The 22,567-nt window shown below is 48.1% G+C and overlaps 1 protein-coding gene across 1 annotated transcript in view; it reads right to left on the reverse strand.

Annotated features, from left to right (window-relative positions):
* The window catches only part of FANCD2 (FA complementation group D2), a 183,633-nt gene extending 161,913 nt beyond the window's left edge, over positions 1–21,720 (reverse strand). The window contains exons 1-8 of the mRNA XM_065408219.1: positions 21,654–21,720; positions 18,775–18,912; positions 17,032–17,099; positions 15,399–15,502; positions 12,877–12,940; positions 7,306–7,358; positions 5,613–5,691; positions 2,853–2,977 (exon numbers count right to left, since the gene is read on the reverse strand). Coding sequence (XP_065264291.1) covers positions 2,853–2,977; positions 5,613–5,691; positions 7,306–7,358; positions 12,877–12,940; positions 15,399–15,502; positions 17,032–17,099; positions 18,775–18,912; positions 21,654–21,720 — 698 coding nt within the window. The remainder of the gene's footprint in view (positions 1–2,852; positions 2,978–5,612; positions 5,692–7,305; positions 7,359–12,876; positions 12,941–15,398; positions 15,503–17,031; positions 17,100–18,774; positions 18,913–21,653) is intronic.
* Between the last annotated feature and the right edge of the window lie 847 nt (positions 21,721–22,567).

A 22,567-nucleotide genomic window follows, 5' to 3' on the forward strand; every position in this document is an offset into this window, starting at 1 on the left:
TCTATACTATACAGTTAGGTTGACCTAAGGCAGCTTACGTCAACCTAATTATGTCAGTGTGTACACTATAGCCTTGCTCCTGCTGATGAAAGTACCCCAATCCACCGACATAATAACTTCACTTCCACGAGAGGCGTAAGGCCTATGCTGGTGTAGTTAGGGCAACACAATATCTGTGTAGACACTGCATTACTTACATCAGTTGTTGGTTGTCTTGTCAATTTCATGGCAGGAGCCGTGAAATTGACAAGAAAGCAGGGCAGCTAAAGTCCAGCTGCCTCCAGCTCCCCTGGAGAGCTGGACAGCTGGACCCCTCTCCCGGCTGAGAGCTAGGGCAAGAATGGACCCTGCTCCCATCTGGGAGCTGGGGAGGCAGGAAGCCTCACGTGACTTCCCCCGCTCCCAGTAGGGAATGGGGGGTGGGAGGAGAGGGAGGAGAGAGACAGCCCACTGGGAGCCCGAGAGTCTGTGGAGCAGCCAGGCTCTGGACAGGGAGCTGCCTGCGGAGCTGAGAGACCAGGCTCTACTGCCCCTCTTAAATCAGTGGAAGCACTCCTGGTGAGGATGTGCACCACTGACCCAAGGAGGGCAGTGTGGACATGCACCTAATATAGGTCGACTTACATTTCTAGTGTAGACATACCCATAGTCTCTAACCGCTTTCTGCCATGTGCTCAGGCTGAGAAACTCCAGCCCCTTTCCCCCCCCACAATTAGGCATTGATGTAGACCAGGAGTCTCAAACTCAAATGACCACTAGGGCCGCATGAGGACTAGTGCATTGGCCCGAGGGCCGCATCACTGACACCCACCCCTTGCTGCCCCCAGCCCCGCCCCCACTTCACCCCTTCCATGAGGCCCCGCCCCTGCCCCACCTCTTCCCGCCCCTTCCCTGTCCCCATTCCAACCCCTTCCCCGAAGTCCTCACCCCAACTCTGCCCCCTCCCTGCCCCCAGGTGGTGCAGGAGGGGTGCGGGGTGTGATGGGGGCTCAGGGCAGGGAGTTGAGGTGCAGGAGGTGTGCAGGGTACGGCAGGGGGCTCAGGGCAGGGAATTGGGGTGTGGGGTGCAGGAGGAGTGAGGGGTGCGGCAGGGGGTTGGGGTGCAGGGTGCGGCAGGGGGCTCAGGGCAGGGAGTTGGGGTGTGGGGTGCAGGAGGGGTGAGGGGTACAGCAGGGGATTGGGGTGCAGGGTGTGGCAGGGGGCTCAGGGCAGGGAGTTGGGGTGCAGGAGGGTGTGGGATGTGGCAGGGGGCTCCGGACAGGGGGTTGGGGTGCAGGAGGAGTGCGGGGTGTGATGGGGGCTCAGGGCAGGGAGTTGAGGTGCAGGAGTGTGCAGGGTACGGCAGGGGGCTCAGGGCAGGGAATTGGGGTGTGGGGTGCAGGAGGGGTGAGGGGTGCGGCAGGGGGTCGGGGTGAAGGATGCAGCAGGGGGCTCAGGGCAGGGAGTTGGGGTGCAGAAGGGGTGAGGGGTGCAGCAGGGGGTTGGGGTGCAGGGTGTGGCAGGGGGCTCAGGGCAGGGAGTTGGGGTGCGGGAGGGTGTGGGATTTGGCAGGGGGCTCCAGACAGGGGGTTGGGATGCGGGGTGCGGGCTCCGGCACCATGCACCGTGGCCACCTGGCCCCGCTGCTCCAGGAAGCAGCCAGAGTCCCGGGGGTGGGGGTTCCCCGCGGTTCCCCGTTCCCGGCCAATGGGAGCTGCAGGGGGCAGTGCCTGGAAGCGAGAGCATGGAGCCCTCTACTTCCTCCCTCCTCCCCCCGCCCCCCAGCCCGGGGCTGCAGGGACATAGTTCCAGCCGCTTCAGGGAGCGGGGGTAGGCAGAGGGGTGGGGGCGTGGGGAGCTTGGCAGGCCACGTGTTTGAGACCCCTGATGTAGACAGTCCATTGTTCCATGTGGATGATCCAGTATTTAACACACATTAGAGCTGATGACCCTAAATTGCTCTGTGATTGTTTCTCAGTCATAGTTGTGGGGCTGGGTAGAACCCCTTCCCATCGCTGTTCCCACCCCTCCACCCCCAAACCTCCTGCTATTCTGAGGAAACTGACTGGCTGAGGGAGTGGGGGAGTGCCACTCCAGAACAAGGACACAGAATTAACTATGGACCGCCTGGGGCAGGGAGACACCAGAGCACATGGGTACAGAGTCTGAACTAGGAGTTGCTTGGAGGAGAGCCAGCTACTGCACTGGTGCTTGCAAAATGGGGACTCTTACAGACACACAGCCTGGAGACAACAGGACTGCTGAGATAGCACAGCAAGACCCAGCAGTTTGAGCTCACAGCACACACCAGCATCAGAGTGCACGGACAAGTTGGACTGACCCAAGCATGGCTTGCATTGATGGGGGGCAGGGAGTCTGGGCATGTGCCTAGTTAGGTTTGGGGGTGCTCTATCGGGATAAGGGAGTCTGTGTAACTCCTGCCAGAAAGCCTGAGCTGGATCTACTCCTGGCTTTGCCTGAGTTAGAAAAAATGTTGTTCTGTTGTTGACCATGGTGCCTGATCTAGGGAGTTAACTCTGACCCCACAGGAGGGAGGATTAGTGTTTGTGCAGAGACATGGGGCTGGGACCTGGAAATGCCCCCCATCTGACATAGTCACTCAAATAGGTGTCTCACACCCTTCTTGAGCAAGGCAGTGTCTGGGATACAGCATAATAACCGCCCCAGGGCAAGATTAGACATAAACTCAGCCCCTACAACAAAATGGATGTCCTACATCAAAATGGAAGATACAAAACAAAGTGGAGTTCACAATTTGATAAAGACATATCTCACTTCTGGTGCACTGCGTAGCTGGGAGTAAAGCATACACAGGGAAGAGGATTAAGAGACAGCATGAGTGTCAGCCTTACCTAACCTCTCTGGCAACGTCACTTTGCTGGGAATCCTCCAGGATCTCTGGCAAGCTGGTAATAATGTCATGCTGGATTGGCGCCGGAGAAACACTAACCATCTGCATTAATTTCATGACGAGATCCTGCAGAAGAGGGAAACATTGGGATATGACAATTTCATCACCGCCACCACCATAGCAAATTAAAAAGGAACGTGGCCTTCTCGCTAACCACCTGCAAAAACCCAGCACATTTTCACAGCAATGATGACATTATAAACACAATGTCCTTAATGAAGTCATTTCTCTATGCTTATACTGGACAAACCCATAATCACTGTCCTCTTGATTGACCACATTTAAATAATAATTATACCTAGCACTTTTCATCAGTAGATCTCAAAGCACTTTACAAAGGAGGTCATTGTCCCCTTTTTTTCAGATGGGGAAACTGAGGCCCAGGGAGGTGAAGTGACTTGCCCATAATAACCCTGCAGGCCAATGGCAGAGCTGGGAACAAAACCTAGATCTTCTAAGTCCCAGTCCAGTGCCTTCTCCACTAAGCCAAATGACAATTTAAATCACACTGTGATTTTTAAAGCACTGCATATTTTGCTGTTAAAACCCCAATTACTTTGCTGGGCAAAGGAGATTGGAAGATAAAAATAACCAAGCCTTTACAATGGACAGCAACCCTCTTTCATTCAAACCACTATGGGACAGTTGCTCTCTTATTAGTAATGGTAGTTGAGTACTGAGTAATCAACAGAGACAGACTGATTTAAAAAAAAAAGAAACAGAAAAAGGAAGCAGAGAACACAGAAAGCAAGAACAATTATACGGAATCCATCTCTAATTCTCTACCAGATTCCTTCATCCTCCTCCTCATCTACCTCTTGGCCATCTAAGCGGCAGTTCTCAAACGTGCTGATGGAACTGTTAAATCCAGTTAGCTCTTCAGGTTCACTGACATCCATTCTTTTCAGTAACAAGGCCAGGCAGTTAAACAACTATGAAGTTCTTCAGTTCAAAACAACTTAGGCCATGTCTACACTATAGGCACTTGGCGGCATAGGTACGGCGCCATAGCTATGCTGCTGTAAGCCTGTAGTGCAAACACAGACCACAGCAATGGAAGGAGTTTTTCCATTGCTGCAAGAACTCCACCTTCCTAAGCGATGGTAGCTAGGTTAATGGAAGCATTCTTCCATCAGGCTAGCTGCGTCTAGACTGGGGGTTAGGTCAGTATGGAATTTTCATACCTCTGAGCACCTTGGCTACATCAACCCAAGTTTTAAAAGCAGACCAGGCCTTAAATCAAGGCTCTTTAAATGAGACAAGTCAATATGCCCCTGACTCCCATTGAAGTCAATGGGAGATCTGTCACTTATTTCATTGGGAGTTACGTCAGGCGCTAACTCCAGTACAGACTCCTGACTGGGTGTTTCAAATGCACAGCTAACATTCGAAGTCCTCAGGCTACAATCTGAATGGTCTGTCAGGAGGAAATAAGGAAAATAAAAAAGTCCTTATTTTTAGGTGTCAGGCAACTGTGCCTGCAAATCTAAAGGGCCTCTTGCCAGCAGGTGATCTTGTCTTTGCTGTGGGGGTAGCAGGGAGTGGGACATGTTCCTTCCTGACATCCACTACTGTACATTTTCTCCTACATTCAAGAAACACTGCAAGACATTTAATGGTCAAAGATATCTTCAGCATGATCATAGTGGCTCCATACTTATACCTTCCCCACTATTTACCCTCATTGACCCACAATAACAACTCCAATAATTTGATGCCTGAGCCTGTACCCTTACTTACTTTGGGGGAAATCCTGGCCCCACTGAAGTCATGGGGAGTGTTGCCACTGACTTCAATGGGGCAAGCATTTCACCCCGGACTTTAATTAGACTACTGTCACAAGGACTACAGGATTAAATCCTTAGTCTATACATATTAAGGTTTGGCCTGCATTAGAACAGCTGCACTGGTTCAACTAAACTGTCTTTAATCTGGTTAAATCAGGGCAAACACCTAAGATAGATGCAGATGCATTGAAATCACTTTAACCCTCACTTAAATCCTCATCTCTTCTATATCTAGTGTTCTCTGCCATTCAAATGTTTACGATTTGCATTAGATGGGGCTGTTCTGCATTCCACAACTTACACATGCGGGGTATTAAAAATTTCCCCAATATCTGTGGTGTTAACACATCTTCATACTGGGACAGTGCATCATGACATCATGCTTTACAAGAACAAGATGTCAAGCATTTGGATAAAATAAATTAGTACTGGAGAACAAACTTTAATAGATTGGAACTTTATATATTGTTCATCTGAAACTTCATAAAGATTGAGCTAAGAAACCACATATAATTTACAGGGCATTTCCCTACATCTAAACTGTCCTAACTTTGTGGACTAGACTTTTTGTCCAGTCCTCTTCATTCCCTAGATTCTCCTTTGGCCCTCTGCTTTGGGAGGGAGACATGCTATTCCACTTTATCATTATCATCAAAATTTCTATCAGCCAACATATTAAGATCTGTGGGTCAAATCCTAAGATTCATAATGGCCATTGTCATAAATGGTTTGAATATAGTATTAAAAAAGAAAGCCGGAGGTTTTCAACATGTTTTGGCTGCTTGACCCCTCCCATACTTTTTCAGTATGTGCTTGTTATCCCCTACAAGCAAAATAGTTCTCTCATCCCATCTGAGGATGCTCAAAGAACTAAATGTAGAAAACATATTGCTGACTGCACCATTAGTACTTACCTTGCTGTCAAGTATTTTGTCAAGCCATTTAAACTGATTGACAATAAGCCGGGGGAAATTGGTTCCAAAGGTGCCCACACTGAAACATCAGAACAAGTGAAATACAAGTCAGTTGAAGTTATCCTACCGGCAGAGCCAACACCAGTCTCACTGTTAAGCAAGACTGTTAGAGAAGCCAAAGCTGGAAACAATGTAGAATGACTGTCCATTTTTCTCCAGATTCATTATTTTCCTGATACATGGTTACCCACCATTGTGCTAGACTTTGAAACAATAGCATTCAGCTAGAGGAATTGGTTTTTGTTTTAAATATTAAACTAGTAATGATGTGGTGCCCATGGACTGAATGAAAGTATGCAAGGCAAATTCAGCTAGAAAGAGAAATATCATGTATTTACCAAAATAAAGGGCAAGGGGAGAGAAAAGTGCAACTGTGAAAAATGCAAAACTGCAGCAGAGCCTCCCACTGCTAGCTCTCAGCTAGTAAAGGAATTTCTGCTAAATATGTTCAAAACTATGCAGATTAGCAGGCCCTCATGGATTAGCTACCTGCAAAATTTCATTTACAACCACTGCAGATTTCAGTACAAAGTAGGGCAAACCATTCACAGTTCTCACTTCCTAAGCATCCAGAAACCAACGGTTATCAGTGTGTCACCCGAGATCGAGCCTCAGTACCACAAGCATTCTGGCATGCAAATGAACACTCAGTGTGACTTAGCTTCAGGCCTCCTCTATCCACAAATGTCACAAATAGCTTCAAAACTGGATTAGTGAAGAGAGTTCTAAAGCTCTGCCCACACTACAGAAGAATCCAGGCTAGAAATAAATATGTTTAGCCCATGTAAACATTAACAGAGTTTGTAAGTATATATTGCAGGTCAGAGTTAAGGATACTGTAAACATGTGTAAGAAACAATTTTTACATTAATATGTTCATTAATAAATGTTAATGGAATATTAATATCATTTAGTTTAACTGATCATTTCCATATTTTCAAAACCTTTTTCTCCACCTTGTTTTGTAGCTTGTATGAGAGCAACTTTAAATATAAGTTTAATTACATTTTTGAAGGGGAATTTTCTAGTTGTGGTTGGTGGGGGGAGGGAGGGCATTTGTAGTTTTGTTTTTGTTTTTCCAGGAGTGTGAAATAAGAAAAAAAGGAAACCTGAAAATTAAAATCACATTGTTGTAAAAAGTTACATATTCCTGAGCTATGTAAGAGTGGGGAGTATTTGCTGCGGAGTTCCTGAGTCGCACAGTACAAGGGAATTTGAGTTTTTGAAGTGAATTGCTGAAAGGGATCTCAGTTCTTGCAGATGTAAAAGTCATTGTTGTACTCTGGACTCTGCTGGGACACCTTTTAATTCCACTCCCATAGTGCCTCTGCCTTTAGTCTTGTACTGGGCAATATACCCAATGTAAGCACCAATAGCCAGTGAATGCACACCACATCAGGGGGAATTCCCCATCTTTAGGCTTGTCCTCTACTATATGCTGCCCAATTATCTTGAGCTCTGAGTACGGTATAGTACATTGTACTCTCCCTTCCTCAGATTCAGTGTTTTCCCATATATGTAAATAGGGTCATTTTGGTTAAACTTTAGTCATTGATTAAAAGCAAACACCTGGGATCACACTCAACAGACAAGGTTTCAGTTCAGCTCAGAGAGAAGATATTAAGGCACTCACGTGTCAAAAAAGAATTCAGGGAGCTTCTCCAATAACAATGTTATAACAGCAGGCTAAAACAGAAAAGGAAAAAAGCAGTATTATGCTGCTGATTTTTTTTTTTAGACTGTGCTAGTGCTCAGAGGCCCCATTCAGCACTGGGCCCAGTGCCTTGGCACTGCATGCACACAGAGTATAAGGGACCCAAAAGCATGAACAAGAAACTTAGCTCATTGGAATTCTCCTCTCACGAGCACAGACAGAACACACACAGCATGCAAACTAGAGGAAGATTCCTGCAAAGTGGAAAACCTTGGTAGTTAGGTGCACCCCTAGACCAGAGTCACAGAGACTGTGGAGCCTATTCACCTCTCACCTACAGGAACAAAGACACATAAGCAGGGCCACTTGCTTGTTAGGTTTAAAGTATCAAGCAAAATAACTCAGGAGTGGCAATGAAAATTAGTTTAAAAAAACGCATGTGTAGGGTTACCATATTTCCACAATCAAAAAAGAGGACACTGGGGGGGAGGGGCCTCGCCCTAGCCCCGCCCCCATCGACTCCCTCCCACTTCCCACCCCCTGACTGCCCCCCTCAGAACCTCAACCCCCCCTGCTTCTTGTCCCCTGACTGCCCCCTGCTGAGAACCCCCCACCCCTAGGACCCTACCTGTCCCCTGACTGTCCCGACCCTTATCCACTCGCATGGGTGGCAGGGTTGTAGAAATTTTGGTGCTGCCCAGAACCTGCCCCCCCCCCGCACCTGCCTAAGGCTCTGGGAGCGGGGTTGGGTGGGGGGAGGAGGTCTGGGGTGCAGGTCCTGGGCTGAGGATTAGGGTGCAGGAGGGGTGCAGGGTGCAGGCTCTGGGATAGAGTTTGGGTGCTGGGTGCAGGCTCCGGGCTGGGGCAGGGGGTGGATGTGCAGGAGGGGGTGAGGGGTGCAGGCTCTGGGATGGAGTTTGGGGGTGGGAAGCGGTGCAAAGGGAGGGGGTGCAGGCTTTGGGAGGGAGTTTGAGGGCAGGAGGGGGTGTGTGGGAAGGGGGAGGGAGTTTGGGGATAGGAGGGGATGCAGGGGTGAGGGCTGTGGGTCTGAGGATGAGGGGTTCATGATGCAGGAGGAGGCTCAGGGCTGGGGCAGAGGATTAGGGTGCAGGGGGATGAGGGCTGGGGCTGAGGAGTTTGGGGCGTTGGAGAGGCTCAGGGCTAGGGTGGAAGGGCAGGGTAAGGGCAGCCTGTCTTCCCATTAGTGGATGGGGGACGCTAGGACCCGGGGGCAGCAGACAGCAGTTGCTGCTGGCTCTGGCAGTACAAGCAGGCGGGAGGGGAGCCCACAGGGGGGGGAAACGCGCAGGGGGGGTGGCAGGTGGAGGCCGGGGACCCATCCAACACTCCCCCACTCCATGACTGCCCCCCCCGGACTCCCCTTACCATTCTGGCTCCACGTGTTTGCAAAACACGCTGCCCAGTGGGTTGGTTTGTGTGTTACACAGGGCTGCAGACAGAGGGAGGGGGGAGCAGGGGAGGGCTCTGGCTGCTGGAGGCCAATGGGAGTGGGTCAGTCAGCCTAGCCGCCCAATCAGCAGCCGCACTCTGCATGGAAGGGAGGGAGGGAGGCGAGGGAGAAAAAAAACCCAGACATTTTAACCTTGTTACCAATTCCTCCCGGACGGCTATTTAGAGATGCAAAAGCCAGACATGTCCGGGGAAATACGGACGGATGGTAACCCTACGCATGTGAAGCCACACTCCCTTCCCCAGACTCCATTATGTAACCTCTCTGCTGGAGGCATCAGAAACAACCACTACCGTAAGGCTGAAAAAAGTTTCTATTTTAACTCCCTACTTTCACACACACTTCCTATACAAAACACTCCCCTTCATGGCTCTAATGTTCCCTACTTGGCCTCTGCCCAAATGGGATTTTTCAAAATTTCTTTAAAACAACAATCATTAAAATGTTTGAATTACAAGAGGATTAAAAAAACAGAAACATTTTCCCTCCTGGCTCCTGATAAGCCTTGCTCACTGGTACAGCAGCCTGTAGCAAGGCAGCTACTGCCCTCTGCCTCAGAAACTGTTGTAGTGCACATATGATTAACAAAGTGCCTTGCAAGGAAAGGCTCTGTTAACATGAAGTATTGTTACAATACACTGTGCTTCATTTGTATAGCTTCGTTCGTGGGACTTGTGCCAGGAAAGTAATTCGGGAAACTGAAGGGTAATGACTGCCACCTAGTCAGAAGAGTATAAGCATGCAGTACACTGCAAATGAGACTGGCCTGCTCTTGCAAGGGTATACAAGGTAGTGGGGGAGGACTCACAGAGCTTTCCAACCCAATACGCTTTGCACAAAGACTAGGCATAATCATAGTCCTTGTGCTCCCCAAACATAGCAATTGCTTCCTCCTAGTGCCTCCAGCATAGGCGTGCGCACGAGGTGTGCCAGGTGTGCCCCGGCACACCCTAATGTCCTGAGCTCCAGCTGGGAAGGCTGCTCCTCCCCTCTCCCCTCCTCAGCTGTTTGCCGGGCAGGCTCAAATCAATTGCTTCCTGCCTCCCTGCTCCGGCAGGGGCCGAGTGAGTCTCACAAAAAAAAAAAAAAAAAAAAAAAAAGCCTTAGGGTTAGGTGTGGGTGGGAGTGCGGGGCTATCAGCAGCAGCACAGCCAGCCCCTGCTTGCCTAAGGCTGCCCCGCACCTCTTGAGCTGATGGCCATGGCAGCCACGTGAATGGCTGCTCCCTGCAAGCCAGGCTGCACTCCGGCCACAGCAGGCATCAGGTGACCCAAGGGAGCCCAGCTAGGCTAGGGCAGAGTGCAGTGGGAGAAGCTCCAGATACCAGCAGGAGCCATGCGGGGGTGGGGGAAGAGAAGCCCCAGACGGGGCTGGAGCCACGTGGTGAGAGGGAGTGGGGGGGGAGGAGAAGCCCGGACCCGGGCAGGAGCTGCACTGGGGGGGGAGGGGAGAAGCCCGGACCCGGGCAGGAGCTGCACTGGGGGGGGAGGGGAGAAGCCCGGACCCGGGCAGGAGCTGCACTGGGGGGGGAGGGGAGAAGCCCGGACTCGGGCAGGGAGGAGAAGCCCTGGACCCTGGCAGAAGATGTGGGGTTGAAGTCCCCATCTCGGGAGCCCCAGCCACCCTAGTGGCAAAAGTTGCAGGGCTTCAGCCCTGACCCCACTCTGTGTGGAGCTGGCCTGAGCCCCTCTGTCTCCCATCCCACCTGTGGAGCTGGGGCTGCGTGCTTCTGCGGGGCAGTGTTTGGCTCCGCGGGGAGGCTAGGACCCTCATCTCATGGTAAGGGGGCCAGGGCCAGGGGGGTTGGATAAGGGGTGGGGGCAGTCAGGGGACAGGGAGTAGGGTCAGTTGGATAGGGGGTGGGATCCCGGGGGGGGAGGGTTAGGGGCAGGGGGCAGTCAGGGAGCAGGGGGGGTTGGATGGGGCATGGGAGTCCCACGGTCTGTCAGGGGGCGGGGGGTGGATAGGGGTCAAGGCAGTCAGGGGACAGGGAGCAAGGAAGGTCCTGGGGGGGCAATTTGGGGGGTCTTTGGAGGCAGTGGTCAGGGGACAAGGAGCTGGGGGGGCTGGATGAGTCAGGAGTTCTGGGGGGGGCTGTCAGGAGGCAGGGGTTGGAGAGGGGTTAGGAGAGGCAGGGAGCAGAGGGGGTTGTATGGATCACGAGTTCTGGGGGGGGCCTGTCAGGGGGTGGGGAGCGGTTGGATAGGCGTGGCAGTCCTGGGGTCTGTCTAGGGGCAGGGGTGTGGATAAGGGTCGGGGCAGTCAGGGGACAGGTAGGGGGTAGGGTCCTAGGGGGGCAGTCAGGGGACAAGGAGCAGGGAGGCTTAGATAGGGGGAGGGGTTCTGGGGGGCAGTTAGGGGCAGGGGTCCCAGGAGGGGGTAGTCAGGGGACAAGGAGCAGGGGGGGGTTGGGGGTTCTGAGGGGGGCAGTCAGGGGACGGGAAGTAGGAGGGAGTGGATGGGAGCAGGATGGGGGTGGGGCTAGGGCAGGGTGGGGCTCCCTGGGTGCACACCCTAATGAAATGGGTTGCACATGCCTATGGCCTCCAGGGAACTAGCTACCGTAGAGGGAGCAGAAAAGAGACAGGGACATGGTCCTGCCCCCCTTCCATACCAGCCAGCACAGCTGGCCAGCTGTGGAGGAGGGAGCAAACTGCCCCAAGGCAGTGGCACAACATGAGCACTCTCCTGAAGCTTAAGTACATATTGCTAGAACCAAGTAATTAAGGGATTTAACAGATGTTACATGGGTATGGGATTCTTTGCTCTTAATGTACATGTTATTACTAAATAAAGATTGAAGGGTACATTTGTAAGCACCTGGCTTGTTTTTGGGCATTGTACATATAATATTCCTAGGGGTTCCAGAAGCTTTGGTCAGGGGCAGCTCATTTACAGCTCTCACAAAGATAATCCCTTGTGAGACTTTCAAAACTGTGACAATGGAGGCCATAGAAGTACCTTGATAGAGAGAAGAGTATTTTTTTACAGAAATCTTTCCTGCTTCTCCAATGGGGTAGCTGAACCTCCCCACAAAACACCGTAAGTTCCTACCATGCAGTCGCCCAGATGGATTCTCACCAGCCCCACTTCCCCAGCATGGAGTGACAGGGCCCATGGCTAGAGCAGCAATTGTTCAGCAGGTCTCAAGATTAGAGAGTAAAGGCTGAAGCCTGGAATACGCACGTTGGGGCAGTCCTTGATGTCCTTATCAATCCTCTTCTCTTGCCTTCCTGCACCCTCCACTGATTCTTTTCCCTATTCACATCCCTCACTTCTCTGACCTTTCCCTTTAAACCGGTAGAGCTGTGTTGTAAAGCTCAGGACTGGAAAAGCAGGGGAGCTAGTCTGGACTGAGGAGCATCAGCAGATTTGTGCAGATTAGTACTTGTCTGCAGTGTGACCAGCTCTATCAGTCCTCTACTTTCGTAAGCATTAGATGTCCCCAAATACCAGAGCCGTAACTAGCTATTTTTGCACCTGAGGCAAAAATATAAAATTGCGCCCTCCCCCCTCCATATAATTTCATAGTAGTTACTTTGTAAAAAAAAAAGAAAAATACGTAAATAACAAGAATACTAATGATAATAGAACATTTATTTTAATCATAAGATCCACGTACAAAAACAACTAATACATATAAGGTGTGCATCATAGTGCATCATGAACTGTGGGGGGCGGGGGCAGGGCTCGCAGCCCGGCGCAGGGGTCGGGGCTGGCCTCGCAGCCGCACACTGGGGTCAAGGTCGGGCTTCACAGCCCAGCGCAGGGGTCGGGGCTCTCGACCCCCCACATAACCGGGTCGCGACCCCCCGTTTGAGAACCAATGCTTTATAATTACTGTCGGGTGTGTTCTATTTATTTTCCATTTACATTGTACATTTGTCATGGCGCAATGTGCATATCATGTGATTATCATTTTTCATAAAATAATAAGAATTAAAAAACTTCATTTGTCTTTTTCTGCACCCCTCAGCTTTGTGCGCCCGAGGCAAGTGCCTCACTCGCCTCGTCCTTGTTACAGCACTGCCAAATACATAGTCACAACTGAAAAGCAGAATATGTTAAAGTGTCCTTACCTGTAAAGTCTCAATTCCAAGTAGTAGTTTAATAAGGCTTTCACAGTATGAATGAACCAAATTTCTGCCCAAAAAAAATGTTATTGTTAGGAAAATGCACGATGTGAGCACGTTGCTTTTGTCCAGCAGAGATTAAAAAGAACATCTACTTAAAATGACAGCAGTATCCTTTTCCTATCAAAAACAACCCCTCAGTCAAAGAGGGAAACTGGTCAGGGTGCTGGTGGTGCTTGTGGTTTTTCTGTCAAACTCTGAATCTTGCTGTATATGGCAGTGGGGAACTAGCTGTATGTCAAATATAACTCTGCATTTCCAGACCCTCTAAAGCTTAGGGTCCTTTTAGAAGTGTGACAAACAGGTTTATAAAAATTTGTGGTTAGGCACTAGATGCAGTCAGATTTAACACCCTTTCAATCTTAACTATTTTTAACTATTGTTATTTAGACCCTGTGAGGGAGGAGGGTCTCAGCGTCCAGGCTCTAGGCCAAGGTCAAGTGTCTAGACTGCAATTTTTAGCCCTGCAGCCTGAGCCCCATGAACCTGCATCAGCTGACCCGGGCTCGGAGACTCAGTGCCGTGGGTTTTTTTTAATCACAATGTAGATGTACCCTGAGAGTCCTCTTTGCACTGAGGTCACCCTCTGTATGGGAAGAACTGGCTTTGTTGGAGGTATCATGCTATGCCCTGGCACCAGCAACTCTGCCAGAGCCTCCACTGATCTACCATACTAGCACGCCAGTGTGGGAGCAAGTGGACAAACTAGAGAATGAGAAGAGAGGTGAATTGAATTCTACTAACAAATCTGGGGACTCAGAAACTGACTAGATACCTTCGGGAGAGGAAGATGATACAAGCTACATATTTCTTCAGTCCTAGCAGAGCTGTGGGAAAAATCTGAGTTGGAGCAATAGCAACAGCTGAAAACTCAACTGCAAAGCTCCAAAAGGGAACTCTTTGCCTGACCGCAGTCAAAAGAACTTACTGGAAAGGTGCCTCAGAGAGACCAAAACCTGTCTTGCACTGGAAGCTGGAAACTTGAGAGGGATTCCCGAGATAGTGGTACCGTAAAGAAGTGTTTCTCGACTAGGCCCAGTTGTTCTTGGGAATAGCCAGAGGAAATTTTAGAGGCACAAACAATAGTTGATTTAAATTATAAATCAGCCTTGCTCATTTCCAGCTCAAGCTCTGGAAGGAGCCTTGGCCGGGAAAGCTGAGCCTTTGGGGTTTTCCTAGATCTTCTGAAGACACTATTTAAGCAGATGATCTCCACCAAGTCTTGTTAATTTTCTGTCAGACTCTGAATCTTGCTGTCCCCAGTGTTATCCCTACTGCTAACTCCCCAGTATCTGCTCTTACCACGGTTCCTGGAGTATAATCAGGGAGGACCAAGAAAAGGTACTGTACCACTCCAAAAGTAATTGCTTGTGGCCCAAGTCACCACCTAGACAACTAGTATGCCCAATGACTCCGCACCTTTAACTTACTGTTATTTAAGCGCCATTCCCCTGTCTAGCCATTCCTTTGCCTGAGGGATAGACCCTGTCATTGAGCATAAATTCATAAATTGGAAAAGATTCAGAAAAAAGCCATAAGAACGATTAAAGGATTAGAAAACGTGCCTAATAGTGGTAGACTCAAGGAGCTCAATCTATTTAGTTTAACAAAGAGAAGGTTAAGGGGTGACGTGATCTCGATCTATAAGTACCTACATGGGGAACAAATATTTGATAACTGGCTCTTCAATCTAGCAGAGAAAAAGTATAACAAAATCCAATGGCTGGAAGTTGAAGCTAGACAATTTAAGACTGGAAATGAAGTGCTAATAATTATCCATTAGAACAATTTACCAAGGGTCATGGTGGATTCTCCATCACTGGCAATTTTTAAATCAAGGTTGGATGTTCTTCTAAAATATCTGCTCTAGGAGCTATTTTGGGGCAGTTCTCTGGCCTGGGTTATAAAGGACGGCAGACTAGATGATCACAGTGGTCTCTTCTGGCCTTGGAATCTCTGGCTGTCTACATTAAGTGCTAGGGATGTGATTCCCTGCTCGTGCACATGTACTTGTGCTAGCTCTCATCAAGCTAGTGGAAGTATAAATAGCAGTACAGCAGTGGTAGCTGGGGCAATGGCAGCAGAGGCATGGCTTAGCCATGCTGAGTACAAACCTGTCTGGAACTGGTGGATACATACTTGGCATGGCTAAGCCGTGCCTCCACTGCCACTACCCTTGCTACCAGGCTACACTACTATTTATGCTCACGCTAGCTCGATGAGAGCTAGCATGAGTCTGCACATGTGAGCAGGGGAATCAAACCCCTTCTTTGTAATGTAGGCATAGCTAAAGAATCTATGAAAGTACAGCTGGCTTAACAGAATGGCTGGCTTAACAGAATAAACCATTCTATCTATGCAAGTACGGCTGGTTTAAAAGAATAAACCCTTCTCCCCACAACCAATTTTGCATTGTTCAAGCAGAGTAACTCCTAGGGGCAGGGAGAAAGAAATGCATTTTCTCTGACCTCGTACCCTCGCCTCGCACTGGAGCACAAGGCAGAAGGCAGTTCCTGAACTGGTCTCTGTCCTTAATGTGAGTCTCCAAGCCACTGACAAACTCCTGCACAACCTGCAGAGAAAAAGGGAAAAGTCAGCCACTGACTGAGTAGGAACCCTGATCACCCACTTTCCTTTAGGATGGGCTATTTGTGAAAAGGATGAGGGGGAAGAGGAGCTCTGTGCTAAGATAGCCAAGGAGCACCCAGATGGACAGGAGGCTGCAGGCAGAGATAAACTAGAGGGGAAGCAACACAATGGGCATCTTAGAGATAGAGCATAAAACCTATATTACAAAACTAATTGGGAATTGAGGAGTTCATAAAATCAAAAAGTTGTTAAAACTGAACATCTCAAAATTGCTGTATGTCTGGTGCAGTATGGTGCACCGCATCACTTCCTGCTTGTCCTTTAAGCTGCTGAAAAGCTCTTTCGAAAGCACTAAAGGCCTCGGAATATGAAGAGATGTTGCCTGTTCTTCCTCAGCATCACTTTCATTATATGATTTTTTTTCTATCTGGAAAAATGGATCATATAACTGGTCATTTGTGAGACTGGTGTTGGTAAAACTGAGGTTCTACTGTACTCTAATCTAAACAGCCTGCAAATGAGATGCTGGTTACTCTACAAACTCACTCTAGGGTGACAGGTTCAAATTCCCCTCATCTGCTTGAAAAGGGCTGAGTCCCATCTGTGACTTCTCCCAGTGCAGCTGGGAGCATGGTGTCCAATACAGCAAACAACAATGTCCAAAAATAGCTGTGATATTGAAACAAGTAGCCTCAGGAGTTTCATATTTGGTCTGGCTGTTTGAGGTGGGGACAAGGGAAGAGAGAAGAGGAAGAGAAAAACCTGGCAATATGAACACATTTAAACGTAGCCATTCTATTGCTGGCAGCTACCAGGCCAATTACTTACAGAACAGTGAACTGACAATTTTCCATTCAAAAGTTAAGCTTGCCCTCCTCCCCTTTGCGTGTGTCTTTGTCTCTTGCATCCTTTGGATTTCAGTTCTCTCCCAAGTCACATTTTCTGGCAGTGCATGCCTGAGGAGGGGGCCAAGTTGGGCAGAATAGGGGTCATGGCCATGGAGACAGATGTGCAATGCTTTGTCCCGGAATTGTTCAAGGCCACTTTAGCAGCATGTAAGCCATATGAGGTTTGACAGGTGCAAGTGCAGATTGCCTCCAATCAGCCTATTAGTGGCTGGTGAGTCAGACATGACAGCTCAAAAAAGGAGGAACCAGAGCAGGAAGGGTGATGGGAGCCAAGGGGAGAGGGGAAAGAGTTGAGCAGTTTGAGGGATTGGTGAGAGGGGGACAGACAGGCATCTGGAAAGAATGGGCCCAAGGACAAGCAGCAATATTGTACCTATTTATTCTCAGGAAGGTGGCAGAAGAGGGTGGGGCCATTAGGACACTACTTGAATTGGCTATATTTGCATACCTTTTACCTGACACATTCTGCACTGCCAATTTTGGGTGTGCAGCAGCAATTAGTCTATGTTAATAGCATATTAGCATAGGGAGCGGCCACACAGCCAAGAAGCACACAGATTTTAAACACTGGCTTCTGATGAAATTTGTGGTGTCAGCTACATACACATGGGTAGAAAGGATGCTTCCTCAAGATCTGGCAGAGTTTCTTCTGGAAGGTTGCTTGATCAACGGCTACAGAGAAAATCAAGAGTAAATAATTTTAGTCATACATTTTAGTCATGCAAACTTCACAGTATTTCAGCAACAAATACAAGTTGCTTTGCAGATTACAAGCAGCTACCCACTGGAGTTTACAAGTTCACTTCATCTAGAGTGCCCAGTTAACAAAAGCCTGACAGATACTATTACTCACATTCCCTCCATCATGGCAAAATTGAAGCAGATCTGATGAAATTTAAAGAATAACCAATGTGCCGCCTCCCCAGTCTTGCACAGTCAGCTGTATAGCTCACTCCTAGTATGGAGACCCTGCCAGCCCATTCAAGAACACAAACTGGAGCAAGCAGCAGGGAAGGGATCCCATGGTTTTCCTTGTGTCCTAATGAATACAGCACGATTAAGCTCTTTCCCCTCCAGCTCAAATCCCTAACTCCTATACTACTAAAGAAAGACCATTTAGCCCAGGGGTAGGCAACCTGCGGCACGTGTGCCGAAGGCGGCACACAAGCTGATTTTCAGTGGCACTCACACTGCCCGGGTCCTGGCCTCCGGTCTGGGGGGCTCTGCATTTTAATGTAATTTTAAATGAAGCTTCTTAAACATTTTAAAAACCTTATTTACTTTACATACAATAGTTTAGTTATATATTATAGACTTATAGATAGAAAGAGACCTTCTAAAAACGTTAAAATGTATTACTGGCACGCGAAACCTTAAATTAGAGTGAATAAATGAAGACTCGGCACACCACTTCCGAAAGGTTGCCGACCCCTGATTTAGCCCAACAAGATACGACAGCAGCCCTCCAGCAATATCAGACTGCTCTGTCCCCACAAGCACACCCTCCATTTCTACTGTTCCAGCCACTCTAAAGTGAAGCAGCAAGTCTCTGCCAGAACCACTTTAGTTCATCCAGTAGCCAGTAAAAGGGAGCCACTGTGGGAATATTAAAACATGCATCATGAGGATGTTAAGCCTGCAATGCTCCAGACACAAAGTACTGAATGAGAAACTTGACTTGGGATCTTCATGTGGCAATGAAGCTTGGTACTGCTAAGTCCAAAAAACAGCAAAGTGTCTGATTCAAAATAATGCAACCACTTCCTCAGAACTGCTGACAGCTGTGCTTGAGCTGGGAGAGGAAGGGGAATGGTAGTTTCCATTTGAAGCTCTCTCACTCTAGTGCTCCTGCCTTTGCAGCTAAACCCTGTAATATTTAAAAATAAAATCCCTACTTCACCCATTTTCTGTAATGGGTTAATAAGGAAATAGGAGAAAACATTAGAGCAACTCCCAGAGCCTTCTCTCATTCCATCCCCATCTATACAATTACAATCCTCCAGCATTCTCCCAGCATGGCCCATGTATGTATACCTCAGAAGAGTGGAAGCAAGTGTGTAATGTGTTGATCAGTGTGCAGCAAATAAGGCAAGTAAGGATTTACTCACTGAACAATGGAGATCAAAATAAAGGTTTAACAGCTGCCTCATTCACTGCGCATTGTCCACCTTGCATATTGAATACAGCAGGAATCATGTAATTCAATAGCACGCACGAGGTTGACTTTAACTTTGGCGCTTCCTGAGTTGAGTGCTTTATTCTGCCACCCTAAATTCCTTTTAATCTTGCTTTTTGGATAAATATATACATCCACAGCCACAAACACAGCAGAGTGCTAAATCCATACCTATGTCATTCTGTCTCTCCCCAGCATTCAGAGTAATTCCTGCTGTTTTGATGAGCTGTACAAAGATGCTATTATTCTCCACCACTCCATCTTCGGCAGAGGTCTTCTCCTTGCAAGAGATCCGAGACTTCTTTGTTTCTGAGAAAGCGAGGCTTATTATTGTAGGTTAAACAGATGCAATAAGGAGTGGGGTTCCAGAAGAGAATTCACTAACTCAAAATTAGCCATACCTCAAGATATTCTGTGAAGAGAGGCATTACCTTTGAGGGTCAGACAAGTGGTCTATCCACTCTGTTGCTGTCTCTGACAGTGATCAATAGCAGACATTTAGGAGGAAGATATAAAACACCTAGGTGTGCATTACCATAGCATAAGGGGAAATTTCTTACTAGCCCCAGCTGGTGGCCTGTTCATGACCTAAAGCATCTGGTTTAATACCAAGATTTTCTTTAAAGCCACTATCACCATTAACAAATTATTGGCTGAGCTTGGAAGGCCTTGCACTCAACTTGATGGCATTTCTCTGTCTGTCTGTGAGGCAAACAGCTGTGCATCTCTCTCTATCAGTGTTATAGAGGGTGGACAATTTATGCGTTTACCCTGTATAAGCTTTATATAGAGTAAAATGGATTTATTTGGGGTTCGAATCCAATTGAGAGCTGGGTGTCTGGGTACTGGAGAGAGGTGACCTGCTAAGCTGTTTTCAATTAAGTCTGCAGCTTTGGGGGTGTGGTTCAGACCCTGGGTATGTGTTGCAGCTGGCTTGCGTGTCTGGCTCAACAAAACAGGGTTCTGAAGTCCCAAGCTGGCAGGGAAGATGGTCTCAGAGATAGTTTCAGCACATCAGGTGACAGTCCCAAGGGAGTCACTGTGACCCCTCTGAAACCTGTCTATAAGGCAATCACTTTTGAATACACATCCAATCAATTCTAACTCATCAATGCTTATTAAATTGGGGGGAATGGGGAACACATGAAGCACCTGCTAGCTCTTTAGCACAGACAAACAATTGCAGAGGTGCTTGAGGCTATCGAACAACACGCTGATGGCACTCATTAATGCCTTCCAGCAAAACAATACCCCATCTCAGCTCTGCCCATCCTCCCAATAGAGTGTAACATGTTGGCACCCTGCATGACTTGTGTAAGCTGGAAAACTTGTCTCTCTCACCTACAGAAGTTTGTCCAATAAAAGATATTACCCCACCCACCTTGGCTCCCAGACAGACAGAAGAGTAATTGGGGGAAGGGGGAATGGAAAGGGACATGAACACATCCATTGGCATGGGGTGAGAATGGGAGATGCTGGGAGAGGGAGGGGAGAAGAGGGACACCCAAAGCCCCTAACATGAGGGAAAAGGGGAAAATGGGGAAAGTGGGGTAATAAGGGTTCACCCAAAGGCCCTGCCATGGAGGGAAGGAGGAATGGGGTGGGCCACAGAACTCCTGCCACAGAGAATGGACATGGGCGACACTTGAATGGGAGAAGGGGGAAAGGGAGAGTACACAGAACTCCTGGTGTGAGAGAGAATGGGGGATCCTGATATGGTGGGGAAGACAGACTAGGGAGTAATGGGTGAAGGTGGGAATAGGAGTGCACACAGAGACTGTGGCATGGGGGAGGGAGAATGAGAGACTCTGGAATAGGGGAAGTGGGGGCCACACAGAACTCCTGGTGGGGGAGGGAGATTGGGGGACCCTTGTATGGGGGAAGGGGGACTAGGAGTACATACAGAGCCCCTGCCTTGGTGGGGAGAATGGAGGAGGGAGGAATGGGGGCACAGAGAACCCCGGTGGGGAGGCAGACTGGGGAAACCTGGTTTGGGGGAAGGAGAGGCACACATAGCCCCTAGAATGGGGGGAAAGAGGAGGCATGGGGAGGGGAGTGAAAATGGGGGGGAACCGAGCCACTGGCATGTGGGGACAATGGAGAACTCTGATATGGAAGGAGAGGGAGCCAAGCAGCACACAGAACCCCTAGCAGGAGGGAGATAGAGGGGAGTTGAAGAGAGTTCCAGTGTAATAGAAGGGGATGGGAGGGTGTCACACAGGGAACTTGCAGAGGGTGGGGCAGGGGGGAAAATAGAAAGCAAGGCGCCCCTAAGCTGTGCAACAAGCTTGGCTGATACAAGCTATGAATCATGCAATCCTTTACTTATTATGCTAGGTCTTTTATTTACAGGCATCTACAGGAGGCACATCCCTGCCCTGAAGAGCTTACTCTCTATCTCAGTTCTTCTACCATGTCTATCACTGGGATATCTAAAAAGCAACAGAGAGTCCTGTGGCACCTTTAAGACTAACAGATGTATTGGAGCATAAGCATGCATCCGACGAAGTGGGCATTCACCCACGAAAGCTTATGCTCCAATACATCTGTTAGTCTTAAAGGTGCCACAGGACTCTCTGTTGCTTTTTACAGATCCAGACTAACACGGCTATCCCTCTGATACTGGGATATCTGAGCACCTTGCACATTTACTAGAGTGGAAATGAAGTTGCTTTCTCCTTCCCCTATTCAGTAGAGAGGTGGCTGTTTTTTAAAATCTGTGATTTTAGTAGAATGGGCTTATTTTGGGGGGAGGAGGGGCTTACTACTTCCCTCTAATGGCATTGAGGCTTGCTCCCCTCAGTCCAGAGAGAGAGATAATTGCAGAGATGGAGGAAAGGAGGCAATCAGATTTTTCAGACCTGGTAACACCCTTAGTTTTGTTATTTTACATTATACTGTGGCTCATCAAACATTACCATTTTATATTCTGCGGGGCCATTCTGCACAACCCGTAACTTTACTGGAAAACTGGTATGCACCCTGCCTGTGAGCTGTTGCCCTCTACCAAAGGAATTTCACTTCAAATAAGAGGAGTTTGCTACACATACGTAGTAATTCTGCAATCAGACTGTCCCCATGAGCATCAGATTTGGGCAACTTTCGTTTTGAAACCATGGCAACAAAATCTTTGTTGTATCCTAGAATAATATTAAAAAAAAACAATTAGCAATTAGGCAGAGATCAGGTTTTACTTTAAAATTTGTAAACAAATCTAAAGTGAATAGAGGAGAGGATATAGTGAAGGAAAAGTGCTCCAGGAATACAGACTGCCCATTCAAAGGAAACGAGAGAGATATCTGGTTAACGAGCATTATTCTTTGCACAAACCCCTCTTCGATGCAGACTGAGGTCAAGGAGTTCCAGTTACATTTAAATAGCATGGTGTGTCACTTTTTCTAAAATGCAGTTTATCAGAACACCAGGCTCTGAGTTTCTGCGTTTCTTTCAGCTGCCAGTTGAATTAAATGGTGAGTTAACTGGAGTATCCAAAAAAAACCTCCGACATTACAAGTGTATGCAGTTAAACAGTCAAATGTCAGGAAACGCAAAGCCAAGGCTGAACATGCAACCATCACTCTGTTCCCTTGTGTGCACCCCCATCATGATACAATCTTCAATTACATCATCACATTAAATTTCTCAAATAATATAGCTGCCATCACTTACTAAGATTATGGGCACATTGTACGTACCTAGGAGAAAGGGAGATACTTTGTTTCTATATCTTTCAGACACATGTCTAGCATTACTCTCTATTATATGTAATTTTTTTTATTTTGTGTAAAGGTAAGTATATAAAAAAGGGACATAGCTTAAAAAAAATACTTTTTGAATTAGGGATGTAAAATGGTAACCGATTAACCGATAAGCATCAGTCTTACCAGTAATGTATTCAGTAAATAGTAAAAAGAACAGGAGCACTTGTGGCACCTTAGAGACTAACAAATTCATTTGAGCATAA

The sequence above is a fragment of the Emys orbicularis genome, chromosome 7, assembly GCF_028017835.1.
Source record: "Emys orbicularis isolate rEmyOrb1 chromosome 7, rEmyOrb1.hap1, whole genome shotgun sequence".
Taxonomy (NCBI): domain Eukaryota; kingdom Metazoa; phylum Chordata; order Testudines; family Emydidae; genus Emys; species Emys orbicularis.